General features: G+C 43.3%; 1 protein-coding gene across 4 annotated transcripts in view; it reads right to left on the reverse strand.

Moving 5' to 3' along the window:
- Positions 1–20,406, reverse strand: part of runx1t1 (RUNX1 partner transcriptional co-repressor 1) — a 56,563-nt gene that overhangs the window by 4,683 nt on the left and 31,474 nt on the right. For 2 of the 4 annotated variants that reach the window (XM_044052553.1, XM_044052556.1), the window contains exons 2-10: positions 16,607–16,744; positions 14,429–14,670; positions 11,978–12,067; positions 8,826–9,007; positions 5,417–5,679; positions 4,788–4,885; positions 4,120–4,321; positions 3,591–3,659; positions 1,123–1,355 (exon numbers count right to left, since the gene is read on the reverse strand). In XM_044052553.1, the coding sequence (XP_043908488.1) occupies positions 1,123–1,355; positions 3,591–3,659; positions 4,120–4,321; positions 4,788–4,885; positions 5,417–5,679; positions 8,826–9,007; positions 11,978–12,067; positions 14,429–14,670; positions 16,607–16,744 (1,517 nt within the window). The remainder of the gene's footprint in view (positions 1–1,122; positions 1,356–3,590; positions 3,660–4,119; positions 4,322–4,787; positions 4,886–5,416; positions 5,680–8,825; positions 9,008–11,977; positions 12,068–14,428; positions 14,671–16,606; positions 16,745–20,406) is intronic. The other 2 variants (XM_044052555.1, XM_044052554.1) reach the window with 2 other exon arrangements.

A 20,406-nucleotide genomic window follows, 5' to 3' on the forward strand; every position in this document is an offset into this window, starting at 1 on the left:
CGTTACAAGTTGTTGCAACAGCATGTGAAAAAAAAACGACAAAGTTAATCTCGCGCTAAAAACATTTGACGCCGTTAATAACGTGTTTAACTGACAGCACTAGTCATTACTATGCATGCATTATGTATCTAAGACCTTAAACGGACTTTTAACATTTCTATCATTACCATACTCTTACACTGTTACAAGCTGCATATGACATTAAAAACAAGATGTTACTACCAAACTGTAATGTTCAGTGTTGTGATTTGTTTCCATGCCATTATTCACACTAAAACATAATCATATGTCTGAGGAATGACAGCAGGCGTCAACCAGTGAGTGTGACACCAAAATTAGTAACACACTACGCCAGTGTGCACATTAACTGAGCAGGCCTCTGCTTTTACAACACCAACCACAGAAAAGACGAACACACTTAGTGCCTCTTATACTGTGTGTCGTATAGAAACCGCAGAGAGGTGGTGCAGCGCGGGGCTGCTGCATATCCACAGGAAACACGAGGACAAGGTTACGAGCAGCTTTTGAAAGTTCTCCTCTGGGGCGCTTCTCTCTCATAAACATCACTCCAGCAATTAATGTCAGATGTGAGCCATGTTTCCTTCTCACTTAACTTATTAAACGTCAAGGTCTCCGATGGTGATTAGCAAATGAAGGCTCCTTCCTTCTTTTTCTTCCCCCACTTGGTGACCCTGTTTCTAAACACGCGAGCTACTTTGGAAAACAGCGAGGGTACGAGGCGCTTGATTGACCTTGTTCCACTTTATTTACAGGCTGACGATCAAATAAGCGCTTCCATATTTGAAAGAAATTACACCATGATTTGCTTGTACTAATCTGGACGAAAACAAACGGAATCCGTGTAATTCGGTAGCCACTAGAACAGATGGCAACAACGTTTTTCACATTTTTCGGCTTCATAAATGTGAATATTTTCCGGGTTCTTTTGCTCATCATTAAAAGTGACTCATTTTGGTTTGTCGACAAAACAAGACGTTTCCAAAACTTCATCATTTCCAGGTTTGAGGCACATTTGTCGAACATTTTCTGACATTTTATGGACATAATCTCCAGTCAACTGCGACTGAAGGTTTGTTTTGGCGTATCTGTACATGTCCCTACCTCACTGGAGTCCTCCTGTTGGTTGATTAGGGAGAGCGCGTCCTCGGCCGCCTGCCGCTTGGCCTCAGCCACCGTGCGCTCCATCTTGGCCCGCTCGGTGCTGATCATCTCGTGGGCCTTGCGCTCGGCCTCCGACACGGCCTTCTGCAGCTCGGACATGGCCTGTCGCTTTACCTCATTCACTGCCTCTTCTGGAAAGAGTGTGGATACAGAGGAAGTCAAGCCTCCCGCACCTGCAATGTAGTTTGCATATATCATCCTGCCGTTGGGACTTAATCATCTCAAATGAGCAGCATGCAACATTTAGAGAGGGTCCGCATGCTTGTGTGTGGGACACAGTAGGTGTTATTTCTGAAAATAAAAATCTCTCATGCAAAGGAAAGGAAATTAGCATTTTATAATTTGTTGAATTTAGCTTCTTCTTCTTTTCTGTTTTTAAACCACACAAAAATAAGACATATTTTGTACATTTAATTCATTATCTGGAATACAGAAACAACCAATGCTTTCACAGATGTTTAAGTGAGGATAAGAAGACATACTCTATCTAGTTCTTTCCTGGAAATGTTGAGAATAATTGCATGTGGCAGTTATACAGTGTTCAGCTTTATTTAAAAAAGACTCCACTCTCAGCTTCCTACAAACTGACTGGTTCACACCTGATTTAACTGAACATGCATTTCCTAAAATTTTCCTAAAACACAATTCAGCTGTTCATATTTGTCAGCCAAACATAACTGTATCTAACAAGTTTCTTCACGACATGTCATTTAATCATTAAGATCCTCTCATGTTTCAATCGAAAGGGAAAAAAAGAAAAGAAAAAGGAAATCATCTTATTTGAAGAAACACAAACGAAATGTCTCTCTCGTCCTCTCTTGATTTGAAATAATTCCTCGGGACAACAGCGCGAACCGATTAATCCCAGGTAATTGCTCAGAAAATGCGCACGCGTGCTGGAGCGGGTGTGTTATTTTATACTTGTTTTGTGGAGTGAATAACCTTGCCGCGCGGGTGTTAAGCGGTGGAATTCCAACTGTATGTCAAAGCAAAAGGAGGGCTTTTTGTTTGCTCCCATCAAGCCTGTAACTTGACTAATTGTGTATGCAAATCAGGCAATTTATATTTAAATTATGCATTTCCATTGTGATCCCAGAGGCCCATGCGGTGAGGGGAAGTGGGAAACCGGTAGGACACCGTGCGAGGTGCTTGAATATTTATCACCAACTGTAAACATTTTGCCCATTTAAAACAGATGTATTCACAGCCACACTCCATTGTGTCAAAATCCTATTTTGCAATCCTCACTGGGTCACATTTAAATCAGCCTCTTTAAAGCCGGAATATGTGCGACTGAGGAGAAAGGACGGCATGAATACTGAGAAGAGAATTAAAAATCATCTGTTTATCGCATTTACAGATAAAGGCTGAACCGTATACAAACAAATACGCTCCACTTAACTACTTTTGTTGCAAATGTAAAGTCCATTTCCAAACCAGACTGAAAGACAGAGACATTTTCTCTTCATCGTAACTGAGCACATTTTTTTTTTTTCTTTTTTTAAACCAGGGTGGTTTTGTCTTTAACCTACTGTGCTGCTTGAAGTCATGGAAATTGCCCTGGTGCCGTGTGATATATGCCTTGTGCATGGAATTGTGATTACACACCAAATGCCTTAGATGGAAGATCGATCAAAACTGGTGAGGAGCGCTGAAGTGCTGAAGAGCAGACAGAGTCCCGGTGGTGAGACTCAATTCAATTTAAATGCATATTACTTGTTCTGAGTATCTCACACATCACGCTTGGTCAAGCAAGGGGACAAATTCTCTCCTCCAAGGGGTTTAAAAAGCAGATCTACTCCATCAGTGATCTTGAATACAAAGCGGATTCCTCGAGCATCAAACACTTGAAAGAAAAATTCCTCCAGTTTTTCCAGGACGGCGATAATTGTGACTGCAGCTGTGCCCGTGAGTTTAAAAATGCTGTTTGTGAGCACTAAACATTTAATGGCAACTAATGAAAGTTGTTAAAGAAACAAATTAGTTTCGATATTTGATCTTAACTGGCTCGACAAATTCACCACGACAATTTGACATCACTTTCTTGGATTGAATAGCTGCAATGTTTATTGCTGTGGGGAATAAAACAATGCCAAAAGTAAAGGGACACCAAATCTTGCTACTGTACTTAACAGTGGAACCACTGGACCAGCTGTAATAGCTACTTAGGTCCCCTCATTTGACGGGTGCAATAAAATCCTTTTATGACCTGACATCATTTTGGATTTTGGGTGGTGTAGCGGTGAAACCTGTTTTTTTATTTTTTAAATTTTCCTACTGTATCAAATAGAAAAGGTTGATCCTGCTCTACAGGACGAGATGAGATGGGAGAATGGGATTTAAAGAACCTTTAGTTATCTTATCATGAGACATGAAAATGAAAGAAGGGAGAGATAATATTGACTCACCAGCTTTCTTCCAGATCTCTTCGGGGACATAGCCAGACACAGGCCGGTGCATCAGCTCCCTGTGAATTTCTGTGAAGACAAAAGCGCATCGACCATCAGAGAACAAACAATACCTTATGTGACACAATGCTACAGACTGTAGAACAAATTGGCCTGTTTTTGTGACGGATGCAATAAACTAGTGAGACGCAAAATTATATGTGGAAAAAAAAGAGAGGAAGCAATCAAACTCAACAGTAGAGGGCCTAGAAGTGAACCCTGGGGGACTCCACATTTAATATCAGAGGGAGAAATATCCTGTAGACCACAGAGGTTAACGTTTAAATTTCTTTTAAACCTACTACTACTAGTTTGTGTTTTGACAACTGCATTGAAATGTGCCTTGTGAAGTAAAGAGTATTTTTTTTTAAAATAAAAAGCAATAAACAGTCTACATTTCTTAAAAATGTAAGTTGAATCCATTAAATTTGTTGTTGTTGTTGCTCGTGGAGCTTTTTTCCGTGCCTCGACAATGCGACCCCCCCCCTACCTGGTTGTGTTGCATTTTCCTGTGCCGCGGGGCTCTGCTGCCTCGACTGCCCACTAGCAGCAGCGCCCTTCTTCAGCTCCTCGGCGTCACTGTATCGTCGGATCCAGTAGTTGAGCTCCTCGCGGTCGGCTTCCTGGCACCGCCGCAGTACAGTCAGCGAGCGCCTCGTTTTCTCCACCATGTCCATGATGCAGTTCAGCAGCTGGGGGGGTGAGAGGGAGCAGAAATGCTGCTGAGTTTACACATAGACATTGTTGGATTTATTTTAAGCTGTTACACTAGTTGTGTATCCTCTGTATGTTCAGCTAAACTGTGTTGTGCAGCTAAACAACAGTAAGGTGTGCGTGTGTGCGTGTGACACTAGATGTGTTCATATCGTCATAAATCCACAAACAAAAAGACTTAAAGAGGCTGAATGAAGAGGGTGAAGACACAAACATTGCAAGGATGACAAACACATTCGCACACCTCAACTCTTACAACTCTGACTGACAGTTTTCACACACACAACACAGACTTCTCACAACATGTCACTGTGAACCACCGCACAATGACACACGGTGTTCTCCAATTTCCATATGAATTCAAAAACGACTGAGATGAGGACTTTGACAAGCTGTTACTTACAGCGACAGAACTGTAGGGTATAGTAATAAAAATGTTATTACTTTTCTTACATGGTCAAGGTGCTTCCACTCCTCAGCCCACTCTCTGTCCGTCAACCGATGGTCAATCACTTCCTCCTGCCTGGTCCCTGCATGCATACCTGTAAGACAGACATGAAGATAGACAGACAGACAAGTAGAGAGATGAATAAATTAAAAAAAAGATCAACATGACACAGAGGATCAATATAATGATATAATAAATAATAATAAATCTTTTTCTTCTGAAATGACTGAGCTTCATGTCCAACAAACATCTATCACGAGGAACGACGTTCTTAATGTCTCTACAGCTTCATCGAGGGTCCACACAGAACAAAAACACATGTCTAATGTAATGTAAAATGATTGAACAGTAACAAGGGCCTTTCTGCATGGAGTTTGCATGTCCAAAAAAATGCAATATGGGGTAAATTGGACGCTCTAAATTGACCGTAGGTGTGAGAGTGAATGGTTGTCTGATGATGGAAAAATGAAAATAAAAGAAAATAATCGATCGCAGCTCTCCATTTAACAGTTGTCTCTATAATACGACCATATTCCACACAATAGGACAAGCACTTGTCCCCATGTACTTACGCACACACGCACGCACACATCCATACTTTATACACACACATGCGTGTTCTCACCGATGGACCTGGCCCTCTCCCTGACCTCCCGGTGATTGGAGGCGGAGTGTCTGTAGTTGTCTCTGTAGTGGTGGGCGATGGCCATGTCGTCCAGCCTGTAGTGCTGCGGCGGGAGCGGGCCTGGGTGTGGCAGGCCGTTGGGTTGATAGGAGAGACCATTGGACGGGCTGAAGCGCTGGGCGGGGCTTATGGTGCAGGGCCGTTTGCTGGGGTGAACGTCTGGGTGCAGGGTGCCGTCTCGCTCGAAGCCATTTTCTTTGGTTCTGGGGTGGAGAAAGACAGGGATAGGTTTTGATTTTGTATTTTAGCGTTAGCACATCGAGCACTGTGTGCTAAAAGATGATTTATGTAATGTAAAATTGATAACTAAAATTACAGTCAACTAAAATACAGCTTTCAACAGACTCCTGTTAAATATTGAGATTTTAGACATGTCCTTTGCTAAATGCTGGAGATTAAAGCAGGTTTTCAGGTTTCTTCAGTGTTTTTAACTGATCTACAGTGACAGTCTGACAAATAACAAAAGTTTTTCTTGTGGATCACTGGATGAGGAGAAAAGTAAAAGGATGTACAAGTAGGTGAGTTTTGTAAACATAGCTGATTCCAAATGTGCGTGTTATGTATTACATACAAGAGCCACATGTAAAAACAAAAGATCACAAGTGACCCTTTGTTCTTCAATTTATCCTCTGCGCAGACGAAAGAACTGACATGAAAGACTTTCATTGAAAACATGTCCATTCATACAAAACACACACATGCACCACCATCTGAAACCTGAGTGTGTTTTCACATGAATTACACGCGTGCACACATTCATACTCACACAAGAACCTTCCAGGGAATCAGGTGGATTTTTGTCAGCCTGCTCCCAAAGATTAATGTGACCAGGTGTGTTTGTGTGTGAGTGCATGCGTGCACATGTGTGTGTGTGTGTGTGTTCTTAGCTTTGTCAGTTCACAGTTAAATCTTGCCAACCTCCCCTGACTATCTGCAGTTTCCTCTCTCTCTCTCTCTCTCTCCCCTCTTCGTCTCCACCTCCCTCTCCGATGAACAGATTGAACTTCTTAATGAGCTGTTTTTATGGGCTCCTAATGCTCATCCACAGCTCTCCATATGCTCTTTCCCTCCATCCGTCCGTCTCTCCCTGCCTCCCTTGACTCATCCATCCATTCTCCTCCACCAACCACACACTCTTATCTCTCCAGCCTTGCTGCCACAACAATGCTCATATCTACAGGCACTGGAGTACACACACACACACACACACACACAGTCACAGTCACCTATGTGTACTGTATGTGCACATCATTTAGGTACAAACATGCCCAGTTTACGTGGACAAGGCTTTTATTCGGGTGAATGTGGTTGAGCAGGTAGACCAGGCTTTGACTGTGAGATTGTGTGCCAATGGGATGTGATAGAAAAGCGTTATATATAGAAGCACAATATGAATGGGTGGGTGTGACTCATCGTCTAATAAGAGTGGTAGCAAAGACAAAAGAAAGCGCCTTGGTTTAATAAGTAGATTGTATCACGTTTTGGTGTAAAAAAAGCATCACTGTTTTTCTTTTCACAGTTATACAAACTCAACATTTCACACTGAATAACCTTTGTTGTTGTTTATTTCCTGGGGCTATGGTATGTGTTGTCTGGCATGAACAGAAGCAACTGACTCAGTCCAAGATGAATCAATTAGTGAGTGTGAACAGTGTCTCTGCGAAAAACAGGAAAAAAAGAAAGGAAAAGAAACCAATTGTGTCATTTTTATTGTATCCCATTGATAAAAATGAATTATAAGAAATCTGAATTTACCATTCTCCAAGTAAATGTATCTGTCATTCTACACTCAAGGCTCCAGTTATTGGTGAGAGATTTTAAAGACTTCACTTTTTTCTTGTGAAATTCCTGGTCTAGCTTCTGCAAACAATAGCATTATTAAGAACGCATTAACGATGCATTATTGTCTCTAATTAAAGATTCCTATTCAATTGCCAATGTTGTGAATGTGCTCCAATATGTGGGAATGCAGAGCATAGGTAAGCAGAAAGCAAAGGTGCTTAGCCAGCCGTATTGGTGCTGGAGCCTCATCTGTATGTGTTATCAGCCCATCTCCCTAGGTAGACACACACACACACACACACACACACACACACACACACACACACACACACACACACACACACACAAAGCATCTTTACACTTTCACACTGGTTTGAGAATTCCTGCACACACGCATTCACACAGACAGACACTTCTTTCTCACTGAATACAGATGCCCTATTACTTTCTCCACCTCCTCTCTCTACATGCATTCTTTCTCTCTTTCTTACATTTACACACACACACACACACACACACACACACATGCGCACACACTTCCCCTAAGCTCACTCCCCTATGCACCAGGCGGCCTGCAAATATGCAGGTTTCACAGAAAAAGTCTGCCTATCTGACTGTTGGAGGTGAGAATTATTAATATTGTGTTCAGCATTTTTGTCCCTCAGCAAATATAAAAATTACATTTTCTCCTGCCTGTATTAAAAATGTTGGACCCAAGCAATTGCTCCTTATTCCAAAAAAACAAAACATGGACACATTATACTCATAGCACAGATGCAAACAACTCACTATTTATAAATTATTGATGCTTATTAATGATTAAAATACATCATTTGTGCATGCTGCATATAATTTGTTCAATGCTTATTAGCCGGGTAGTATTATTCTAATTAGTTATTAGAACTAAAGTCATGTTTTAGTCATATTGAAAACATTTAGGCCCTGGGACTAAGCCACTGTCTTAACCAGGCACAAATGTGCAGTAACGATCTAGAGAGGGGTTTGCGCTTGTTTTCTTCACTGCTGCTGCGAGGGGAGACTGTGGTGGGACGGAGGAAGGACTGTACGTGGTTACAGGGCTGTGGTCCTGTTTGTCCATGAGAGCGGGGAATTATCACCAAACGTCCACAAAGACAACAGGATTGTGATGATTTGGCAGCGGTGCTCTCACCCGTCATGATATCAGAGTCACACACAGCTCAGGAAGCGTCCATACACATCTATGCTTTTCATTAGGCCGCAGCTGTCTTCTATCTTTGCTCTGTCCTCAGGATGTGGGTGTGTCTCTCTATCTGTGTGTGTCTGTGTGTGTGTGTGTGTGTGTGTGTGTGTGTGTTAAGATCTACTCTTCCTATCTCCTCAATTCTGTTCTGTTACACTCAGGAGCTGAGCGCTGACGCGTCCGACGGAGCACGTCATGAGGCCTGGAGATGCATTCTCACACAAACTCTACATGAACACACACTCACTCTATCGCCTTGCACTGACTCGGCTTATGTCTCTGGACTAATTCAGGGAATTAAGAGAAACTGGATCGAGATTCTCTCCGACCGAGGGTTTCACCCACCTGTCTGGTGTCCTTCTCTTGCCGTTCTCGTTGACGTCCAGCAGGAGCTCAGACGAGTCGACTGGGGAGGTGGTGCTGGTGTCCAGGAGCAGCTGCTCATGCTGGGCCAGGTACTGAGCTGGGTTCTGCTTGGCCAGCCTGGCACAGTGCAGCAGCTCTCGCTGAAGAAGCGGAAGGTTGGCCTAGAAGAGATGCACAGTTGTTATTTATTATTTATTATTGACCTGAAAAACCTCTTTTTAACCTTTCGAAAAATATAAATAATAATAATAAATACATTTGTTTTAATCAGTTCACTGATGTAATCTTCCTGCTAAAATGCTTTGTTTCCTTTCCTGCTAATTAAGGAGAACAATGCTGTGAGAACACAGCAGTGAACTTTGGAAATGAAATGCAAACGTGCATTATGAGTAGAAAAATTAGAAAAACACTAATTGTTTTTGACATGTCATCTTATAAAAAGACAAATTAGCATTATCACACATGAAAACTCTACTATTCCTTCAAAATATCAAGTTCAAAATGCACATAAAACATGCTGTTGTAAGATAAAAGGGTTTTGTAAAAGCCATTTCCTTTCAAATAAACCAAATCTGCGGGAACACAGATCCATTTCTTCCCTGCTGTCTGCCCCCTGTTTGCTCATTACTGCTGAACCATGACCACTTCCTGTGATCTACAGTGAATTAACACCTTCTCTATTGTCACAAATATCCACTCTGTCTCTTAGACAAAACAAGGGGGGGTCGGCTTTCTTGCACGGAGTTACAGGGTCATGCAGGTACGTGAGCATCCACTTCAAAGACATCTGATGGGATGCGTTTTGAAGCAAGAAGATGAAAGTGTTGCGTCAGGCGGGCTCAGGATGGGAGTGGGGCTATTTTGACGAGGTGCATCACGAGAATCTTTTGATGGGCCACATTGTAAGTTTCTCAATAACATCAGTCTCTTGCTTATTTCCTACTTTACTTATTTTTTACTTACTTCTTGTCCCACATTAACTGATCATTTTCGCCCCGTGTGACGATTCAACCTTGTTTTTGCCTGAAGTGCATGAAGAAAACAATACTTGTTTGAGGTATTTATGCTTCACAATCAGACACAAATCTCTCTCCAGTAAGTGGCTGTGGAATAAATGCCAAACACTGGCCTTCACTTTACCTGCCCGAGGTAATGGTCCGTTAATAGTTTATGGTCGTAATTACCCTCGGCGAAAAAAAAAGCATAAAATAGATTGCTCTGACCCCGGTGAACTCATCTTTCATTAATTAGAGGTCATACTAATTGCCAGAGATATGGGATGCATTAAGACTGAGCCGAGTAATGCAGACCACTAAAGAAACGGGATCATTTTTCAAATGATTGAGTATGGAGATTTGCTTCTCTGTAGTTACGGTAACCAACACCTACTTGCAAAGAAGAACGATTTTAAGATGTTTTCATTCGGCGGCTGCAGCTAAAATCTGCTCAGGATGATTTATTGTGAAAATGTTGGATGTGTCATTTTGTCAAATGGTGCCAAAAAACAATTCAGAATATGCCGTGTTCAGGATACGCAGCACTTCATCATTGTTCAGCTCTGTTTCTGTGTAATTTGCTGGAAGAGGAGAAAGACGGTGACTTCATTTTTGCACATCTATATCATCCTATTTCAATTATTTTCTGTCACTGCTCTCCCCCCACACACACCCTTTTTTTTTCTCCCCCAGCTAAACGTGTTTATTCCTCTGTGTCACAGCACTTCTCTCGCTTCTGCGCGGCAAAGAGCAAACTTTCTGGAGCACAACTTGAAAAACGTTGAGAAACGTTGTCTCGTGTGGCAGGCGTCCCGCCAGTGCATCACGTCACTGGAGCTGTGTGGTTTATGATTGCCTCCTTCCAGTAAAGAGTCCCAACCAATTTGTGGTTTAGTATATAGAGAAGGGGAAAGGAGCTGAGTGGGGCGGGTGAGGGTGGGAGAACTGGAAGGGTCGGCTCAGTCTAACATTAGTGTAATGAAAAACTCGGAGCCCTGACACGCATTGTTGCAGCTGTGCTTCGATGCACCTATAAAAGCTCCCCCCACACCTCCATCCACTCCCTGCTACCATATGGTAGCTGGCATTAAAGGCTCCGCAGTGAGAAGACACCAAAATTAGACCGGGGAGAGAGAGAGAGAGAGAGGGAGAGAGAGGGAGAGAGAGGCAGTGAAGGAGAAACAAAAAGAAGAAGAGTTGCATCTTTGATTCTGCAGCCACGCCAGTGATACACTAACCATCTGGCGAGGAGAGCAGAGGCGAAGACGGGACTGAAGGATGGATGGAAAACAGTAAATAAACACATACATAGGGAAAGGACAAAGATAGAGAGAAAGATCAAATGAGAAGGTGAAAAGCAAAGAGAAACGAGAGGACAGGGGAAGGATGGAAGAAAAAGTCCCTGTTCGTGCTGCCCACATTCACACAGGACCTCAGTGACTCTGAGGTCCTGTGATATATATATATATATATATATATATAGATATATATAAATATATCTATATATATATATACATATATATCTCCATACAGAATATATAATCTGTGACTCCAAGATAGATCAGGGAACGAGAAATAAAGAGTGATCAAAAATGTGACAAATGTGCCACTGCGTGACACAAAATGGCCACTATTTCACCTGTACATGTGAGGGATAGAAATGGACAGTCCCTCTCCATTTTAATGGACTAGAACGAGGTGAAGGGAACACGATGACCGGGGACAAACGGCTGCTTAAGAGAGTGCTCCTTCCTCTGGTAATACACCGCGCTAATGGCCGATAATGGGAAATACTCGCTGAAAAAAAACGTAGTGGCTTAGTGGGACGAAGAATCAATGACACAACACGCCTGAGAAAGAGAGAAGGAAAAAAGACTGCACATAAAAGAGGACGTTGCCCTCGTGCCTGAACCACTTTCACGGTGTGATTGTATGACTGCATGCGTGTAGGTGGAAAAAGACAAGGGAAAATGAGGATGTTGTCTTGTTGGAAGACCAAACAAGATTCAATTAAAATAGGAATAAATACGAAGAACATATCTATGCAGGATAAATGTGTTCCAGGCTTGTTTGCCGAGGCAGGGAGGAAGGGAGGCAGACTAACTCTTTGTAGTAATTGTATATTTGAATGCTTACCTTCAGAAAGGGGATGACAAAAGGTCGCAGGGGGAAGTTGGTGGCTTCTTGGAGCTTGGAGTGAAATTCTTCTATGGTTAGCGTGGAATTCTGGAGCAGAGAGAGAGAGAGAGACAGTGAGAAAACACATGAATCCATGTGGAAGGCATTAAGCTATAATATTACTTATTGGAAGCTGAGCTATATCCTGGCCTGCAGTGAATGTTTTGGGTTTTTGTAATAGGAAGCACATGTGCGCGCCGCGGTGAAAAGAGCCACAGAAAGCAAAGACACACATCTGCTTCAATTAACAAAACAAATACACTTTAAGGAGTCACATCATCAGAAATATTCCCGTTTTAAATGCTCTGCTTTTTAACAATGGGCTTGAATACGAATGTTGGTGAATTCATCGCTCGCGTTTAACCCTTTAACACCGAGACGACACTTTAACATTAACGCGACGTCGCACGTCAAAGCCCACGTGTTTTATACAACAAACTGAACACGCAGGAGTTTCTCTTTGTTTTAAATTGTTAATACACCATTTTTTAACATGCAGTAAATTTGAAATAACTGCCAGATATTGAAAGTTATTCTGGAAAAATTGACATTTTCTGGCCTTTTATGGTTAAAATAGGCAAAAAAAAGTCCAGACATTTTGAAGGTTTTGCTTATTTGTGACATGACTAAAGTGTTTTCCATTCTTCAGTCCAATGCAATGACACATTTCAGTCATACAGGTGCCACGCAACTGAACAACTGTCTGCCTCTTATCACAGAGCAGATAAGACCAAGGTGAGTTTTACTGCAGCATGGAGGCACACAAAGAGTGTGTGTGTGTGTGTGTGTGTGTGTGTGTGTGTGTGTGTGTGTGTGTGTGGGGTATTTAAAAAGGGCATTTTGAGAAAGTGACTTAGACATTTCAGTCTGTAAATCCTCCACACCCAAACAAAGTCTGGCCTGTACTCCCCCCCCACCTCTGTGATGCACAATAATGGTTGCCAAGACAGCAATAACACTATTTTTAATTTCCAAACATGAAGTATTTCCAAGATGCAGAGAAAGAATAAAAAGGAAAAAGTGGTGAGCATACACGTGGGAGAAGAAAACAGCTACATAAACAGCAGAAATACAAACGGGGAATCAAGTGAGACCAGGAACATAAAAAGGCGGTAGATATTATTTTTCCTCCTCGCACTCTCTGCTTTATTTCCCAGACCTGAATTTTGTTACATTCAGCCTTACATCTGTTCGCCCAGATTGCGCAGGGGCTGTACTTGACAGCGAGTGAAACCTCCCGAGTCTCTCTCTCTCTCTCTCACCAGCACACAAACCAACTAATTAACAGTGTCACTCTTTTCAATAAGGCAGGGGGAGGGACAGAGAGAGAGAGAGACAGTGAGCGAGAGAGGGAAGATAGAAATATGGGAGGGGGTAGGTGGGTGGGGGGGGGTTTGTAAGCCAAAAGGACACAGGAGAGATATGTGCGTGTGTAGACGGTGAGAAAAATAAACACAGTGAAGCCAAAAGAAGGCTATGCTCTGTGTGGCTAATTAAAAAAAAAGAATCCTCCGTCTCCTCTGCCTTCTCTTCTCTGCACAACATTCAATCACTATTTCTGTATTCCCCTGCTCATGATGTCCACAAACTTCTCAGATCACACAGACATTTTAAGACTTACACGTGTATTTTCCACCGATGGCGCTCCTGTTGTGAGAACATCAGCTAAGCTGCAGAATTCACGGTGTCTTTGATACGTTTTCATTTCGATCTTTGCGGGATTAGCTCGTATTTAGCAGGTTTCACAAAAGGCAGGATCTCTGGTGCATGCTGAACAGATGTCCGAGGCTGATTCTTAGTATCGTGTTCCCTTTATTTTGTGTGTATCCTCTTTTTGCTATGAACTGTATTAGTCCTGTTAAGTTCTCGGCATGCAAAATAAGAAGCTTCATCTGTATTACCATGTGCCCATGGTTTTTCTTGTCCAGTTAAATCTAAATGAAAGTAATGTAGTTAAACCCAGCGTGGATCAGCTGTTTGCAGTCAACAACATACTTTGAGTGTTTTGTCTGGCACTGAAGTGCAGCAAAGCACTAATGGATTTAAAGATTTAAAAATAAAAAACCTCTCCAGGTGTTTATTTTACACTTACGCCTGAAGGACCAGATGTGCGAGGTGTTTTTTTTTTATTATTATTCCAAACGAAAATAACAAAAACACCTTTCATATAAATCCTGCTTGGTTTTCATGACCAGTGATACGCATTTGAAAGTTATTAAATTCTTTGTCTCAACTAATCTGACATCATGAAGTAAATCATTTTCCATGTGGTTCTTCAGGTATGCTGAAGAAAGTATTATCCTCCTAATTGGTTCACTTAGAGCGGGTGTCGGCTTTCACTCTGCGAGCCCTTTGAACTACAGCTCTCTCACACACACACACACACACACACACACAGTGGCCACTCACCACTAGTCCCAGCACTAATGTGCGGACCCGCTCGCCGATCTCAGGTGAGATGTCGTTGCCAAACTGCTGTAGAGTGGTGAGAAAGCGCTTGAGCTTGCTGAGCTGCCGGGCGCCACAGGCCGGCGGCAGCTGCTGGTTGGCCAGTGAGGATGAGGAGGAGGAGCTGGGGCCGTTGCTGTAGCCGTTGGGAGGAGACGGAGCGCCGTTGAGCGCCGTCGGAGAGTGGCTACTGCCATTCGTTACTGCAAGAGACAAGAGCGCGAGCATGTTTTTGGTCAATGCGATTCCCATGGAAACAAAGTGTTGTGGAAAAGTAACACTGTGTGTTCCCGTGCACTGTGTACGAATCCCTAAAAATAACTCTGATTGTGCCGTTAACAAACCCCAGGAAAGGGAACAACGTAGGTCAGCTTCACGGAGACCAAACCACTGATTTCAAATGATTTACATTCCCCGCCCCCCCCCCAAAAACATTCACAAGACTCAACATTTGTTTCCAATCATGGCCACTTGTTTGATCCTTTGCGGCATCCTCTCATAAAAAACATATTTCTACATTTGGAGACATGTTGCCTCTCTCCACCTCCTTCTCCCGTTCCCCCCTTCTCTGCAGTCTAAACAAGCACGACAGTGTAGTGTGACCCCCCGTCTTGCCAGAGCATGGGAGCAGTGTGTGTGTGTGTGTGTGTGTGTGTCTACAGGGGAGTTGGTGTACAAAGAAATACAAGGCGGCATAAAGCTTTCTCTCTAATGAGATTAGGTTTTGACTAGCAATCCACTCACTCCCCCTCTGGCCGCCGTCCAAAGCCGCCACCATAAAGAGGGGAGAGAGACGAGATACTCAAACTGCATCTGGTAACAATTACGTCGGGTGGAAATCAAAGCATACTGCTTTGTTAAAACCTTTGGCATGTGTAATGAGAGAGCCGGGCCATTCCTCTCTCATCGCACGGAAGCCCCGGCATTAATTGTGTGGAGTGTGAGCGTTTGCAAGGAAGAGAGAGACAGTTACAAAGACGGGGGGGGGGGAGTAGGAACAAGAGACTAAGGAAGGGTGCGCAAGAGACTGAGAGAGAACAAAATAATGCCTTTGTTGCAGAAAACCAGCGCCATAAGCATTTTGAACCGCAGGGTCTTTGATTCTTTGATTCTAGTGCTCTTCATCCAAGTGGTTAAGTATGTACTTGTAAGTGAATACTAGGGTGTAATTTGCTCGTCACAGGCGATGTGCGCATCGTGGCAAAGCTCCAAGGGTTTGTAAGCGCAGGCGTTAATGAACTTGTTGAGGGAGTCGTCGGGAACGACTGCAATTTGGAGACGCTCAGTGCAACTTGTTAAGAAGGTCACGTGACAATGTTTTGATTTCAGTCCTTTCAACCGCTGAATATTACCGTCTACTTTGCACGCGCGGACACACGCAACCCTGTCTTTTTAGCAAATTACTGTACATTTCTGCACAACAGTGGGATTTACTTGGTGGGACATGGAACTGAGACACCACATATTTGTCCAATTAATCAATTCCCTCCTTAATTAACAGCAGCAGAGCTGTTAGCCGAGGGCGGATGATGTGCATACAGAGACCAGGCTTCTCCTTCATAGTCCTGACTGTGGTGCAGGCGTGAGCGATGGAACGATGGTGGTTGTGCTCAAATGTAAATGAGTTTGTTTTTTGTTTATTTTAATCTTTTCCTGAGGGGCTGAACATAACGATATGAACATGTTTCATTACGCCGCGGTCGCTCTATGTGGCGACTGTACTACTGCAAGATCAGACGTTTGCATTCATTAATAAAATACCCTCATGACATTAACAATAAATGTAATCTGGTTGCCGTGTGTTACAGAACAAAACTGTTTCCCTGTTACAGTTTAAGGGAATAATAGAAACACAATTTGTAGGACACACAGCTGGCGTGCATGTGTATCTGCTCTTTGTGAGTGTTGTTCTTGTGTGTGTGTGTTAATTTGGAGATAATCTGCAGTGATGTGACCACCGATATACCCTCCCCACCCTCCCCATTGATTTATAGTTGAGCCTCATCATTGCTATATTTTAGACATGAAACAATGCAAATATCACTGTATCTCCACCGGCACCAGGAAACCTGATCGCTAACATAGCTGTTGAAACACACAAGTGTTTTAAATTAGGACTATGAATCTGGCTCCACTTACAAGTGGTGGGGGTGTAGGAGCTGTTGCGTGGTGCTCCCTGCGTGCTGGGTGGGGGCGGCATGGTAGGGGGGGTCAACCTGGACTGTGTCTTGACGTCCGCAGGTGAGTCGGGCATGGTGGAGCGCTTCCCAGTGCGATCTGAAAACAGGACAAAGAGGAAGACGAAGAAGGAGGAGGAGATTAGAATGACACGCCTCCATAACAACTTACAGTTCAAGGCAACACATTAAACATCTGCACACATCTGCACAGTGGCAGGACTTCATTTGATAACAGCCTTTCGTGAGGCGCATTAGACATTCTCGATGTGGAAGTAGAAGGCTCACCACCGCCATGCGTCTTGCCACAATGACACTTGTGACGAGACTGTCAAATCAGAGACGAGCGAAAGGAGAAGAGACTCACAGACACACAGACAGATGCCCGAGAGAGCTCGCGTAAATCTGCAGCGAGTGCGAGTCTCATTCCTCCACCATCTGTGCCATCCTGCATGCCTGCTGTACAGAACGGCAACAGAACGCCCCTCCCTGCCCGGCTAACGACTGCAGTGCTCATTACACACACACACACACACACACACACACACACACACACACACACACACACACTGCCCTAATGCTTGTATCTCTGGATACTTTAGTCACATCTGTTCAGAAAGGGAACACTGCAGACGGCCAACTAGTCAATCAACTCTTTCCCGGGTTCAAAAACCGACCCAAACTCTTCAGACTTCTGTCTCCTTGTAAGATAAAACATTAAAAAAACATGTTCTGTGATCACATGACCTCTGTGATTTGGCTGGGTCGCTCAAATGACTGTACGGTGTAGCATGTGCACGACAACAGCATCAAGACATTATCAGCGTCTTGCACTCGTGGGAGGGTTGAGCACATACTGAGCACGATAAGCTCCACCACCTCTCCCTGCAGTAGTATAGTGAGTGTTGAGCCTATCACAGAGTCAACAATCTCTTATCACGTGTCTCTGTGGCACATTGTTATAAAAAAAGAAAACAGGGAAAAGATTTAGGAGGATGGAGGAGAGGGAAGGGAAGGGAGGAGCTGCAAAAGAAACAAAAGCACTATCTACATTGGAAACATACACAGTAGTTCTGATCACTGAAACCACACAAACATCTTTTCGATTGCACAGTGAGGCAACTAAATAACACGCCACAGACACGTTCAATGTTAGCGCTCCTCTGTGCCGAGTGTTTGCATCCACAACGCCAGGTTTGGACAAAATAAAAGAGAAATGGGCGAGACAGGATGGTCTAAGCCTGTTATAGCAAGGCCCTCGTCTCAGTTAGCACTTGCTGCTGCTGCTGCTGCTGATGTGCACTGTGACTAAGTCAATTAGTTACACCAGCTTTGCTTCAGCAGCCCGGCGAGTGAAAGATGGAGTTGTCACTGAAAGTCAGAACAGGAGTGGGATCCACAGCTGCATCTCTGAAGTCAACGTTTATGTCGCTTAGGTTTAGCAGCACAGGGAATACAGGGAATCAGAATGAAACGAATCATGCAGGCGACAATTCCACAAGTGTCATCGTGTCCAGGAAAAGTAACGTTCATTGTAAGCTTTAATAACAATTTAAACTCGCAGTAATATGTTGTTTCTGACAAAGGTCTGACTCCACCCTTCTATTTGTACCTCTCAGACCGTGAGCTAGGAGCGGTTCGACTGGAAAGGTGGGATTGATCTGGCTTCCACCAGTGTGGGTGAATATTAGGCTGAAGCTGGAACACAACAGAACCTGAAGGTAAAAGATTTAACATGAGTTAGATCCAGTTTTGGCTGATTCATTCACATTCAGGCTTTTGATCCATCCATCCATCTTCTACCACTTTACCGCATGCCTCTCTCGTGCAATTTATCATTCATTCATTCACCTCCTACCACTTTTATCCTCCACATGAGGGTCCCTGGTGCTTGGCTTTTGGAAGTACAAATCACAAAAGTGTTGCCTTACAACAAAAAGACCCAGGTTCACAACCTGATCTGACCCAGAGCCTCTGTATGGAGTTTGCATGTACTTCAGTTTTTCTCCCACAGTCCTAAAACACGCGGACGGTTAATTGGATAAGCTAAATTGGCCGTAAGTGTGAATGTGTTTGTCTCTGTACGCTGGCCTCATCTACTTTCACCCTATGAAACAACTGGGATTGCTCCAGTGGCCCCGCGACCCTCATGTGGAGGATGAAAGTGGCAGTGGCAGTGAATGAATGAAAAGGTATATCTCTGTACACACTGTGAGCTTGAGCTGAGAAATGAGGGAGTGAAACACAATGGGCAAAATTGCAGGAGAGATGAGGCATGAATGGATGGTGAGTGGAGATTGATGGGGGAAAAAAAAGGCGGACTGATGAGAAAAGCAGTGGATGAAGAAATGAAGGTGAAAGACGAGTCAATATAAAGGAAAGACAGACAGAACAGCGCGACTGTCTAATGTTTTAACTGTCTGTCGTGTCCACCCTGCTGCACTTCTTCCTCCCTCTATCATTTTTCCACACACACACACTCTCCATCCTTCCAACCTGGCCAGACACAGAAAGGTTTACTACTCTAATTTCACCACAGTAAAAAAAAAAAGAAAAAAAAAAGAAATCTGGATCTTACTATTTATTTTATAAACTGGGACTATAGCAGAAATAGTTGGAGGAAACATATAGTCTTACCTCTGGCTGCCAGCTATCATATCCTGTATGCCTGCCTAAAATATGATCTATGAAAATACATGGTCATTACAGGAGACGGCCAGGTGACAGGGCCCGAGGTAATTCATCATTTTCCAGTCAAACACAAAGACCTTATATGTGTACACTCAACAAGCCAGCGTTAAATTCAGAGACGTCGCCGTATCACACATGGTTGCACTTACTCCGTTTTAACTGATCTTTGAGCTCATGCTTTTCCACAATTTCTGTGTATTGCTTTTTCTAATTGTGTGGTCATTTTTGGCCCGGTGGACGCAATCCACTATTAGGTAGTGTGACGTCATTTTAAGGGTCAACATTTTTTATAATTACCGTAATCCTTGAGGCGAGTTGAGGAAATGGAATAGTGTAAGTCACGTATCGACCGAGGATTCGATTTGGAATACGACACTGACAGTTAGCTGCACGTAGATGAAAGAAATGGCCATTATTTAAAAAACCTTTGTAAAAAACACCTTTCAAAGTAACTTGCAAAGTGAAATGCATTAAGAAGGAATAAGCAACACCAGCCTGGACTCAAGATCCACCTGAACTCCCGCATGGATGTTCCCGTGGACCCTATGGCGATATGAAAAGATGAGTTCGGTTACAGCCTCGTAATTGGGGATTAACACCTGGGTCAGTTTATCATTGGATGGCAGTCGTTGGGTAGAGACGAGAGAAACATAAACCCAGAGAGAAACTCATCCGCGATCCCTCAGGAGAGGAAGATGAAGGATAAAGAATGAATTAGTGTGAAACTCAGGCTCAGAACAAACACACACTCTCCCTCTCTGCACTCATATACACACACGCCCCACGCATACGTCTGCCATTATAAACACCATCTTCTCTGTTTCTGATTTGATTGAGGGCCTTGCAAAGCATATGAGCAGGGCACAAAAAAATCAAAAATCAATGGCTTCATACTAACCAACAAGGGCTGCACCCAACCATTCACTCAGCAATTACTATGCCACTTGAATCAATAGCCATGCTGCCTCCACAAAGTCATTTATCGTCTTTTGGGGGGAAAAACATCTCACAGTTTGAAGCACATTATTTAAAACACTCAGCCCGGGCTGTGTTTTCATTTTCACGAGCAAA

The sequence above is a fragment of the Solea senegalensis genome, linkage group LG20 (genome assembly GCF_019176455.1).
Source record: "Solea senegalensis isolate Sse05_10M linkage group LG20, IFAPA_SoseM_1, whole genome shotgun sequence".
NCBI lineage: Eukaryota > Metazoa > Chordata > Actinopteri > Pleuronectiformes > Soleidae > Solea > Solea senegalensis.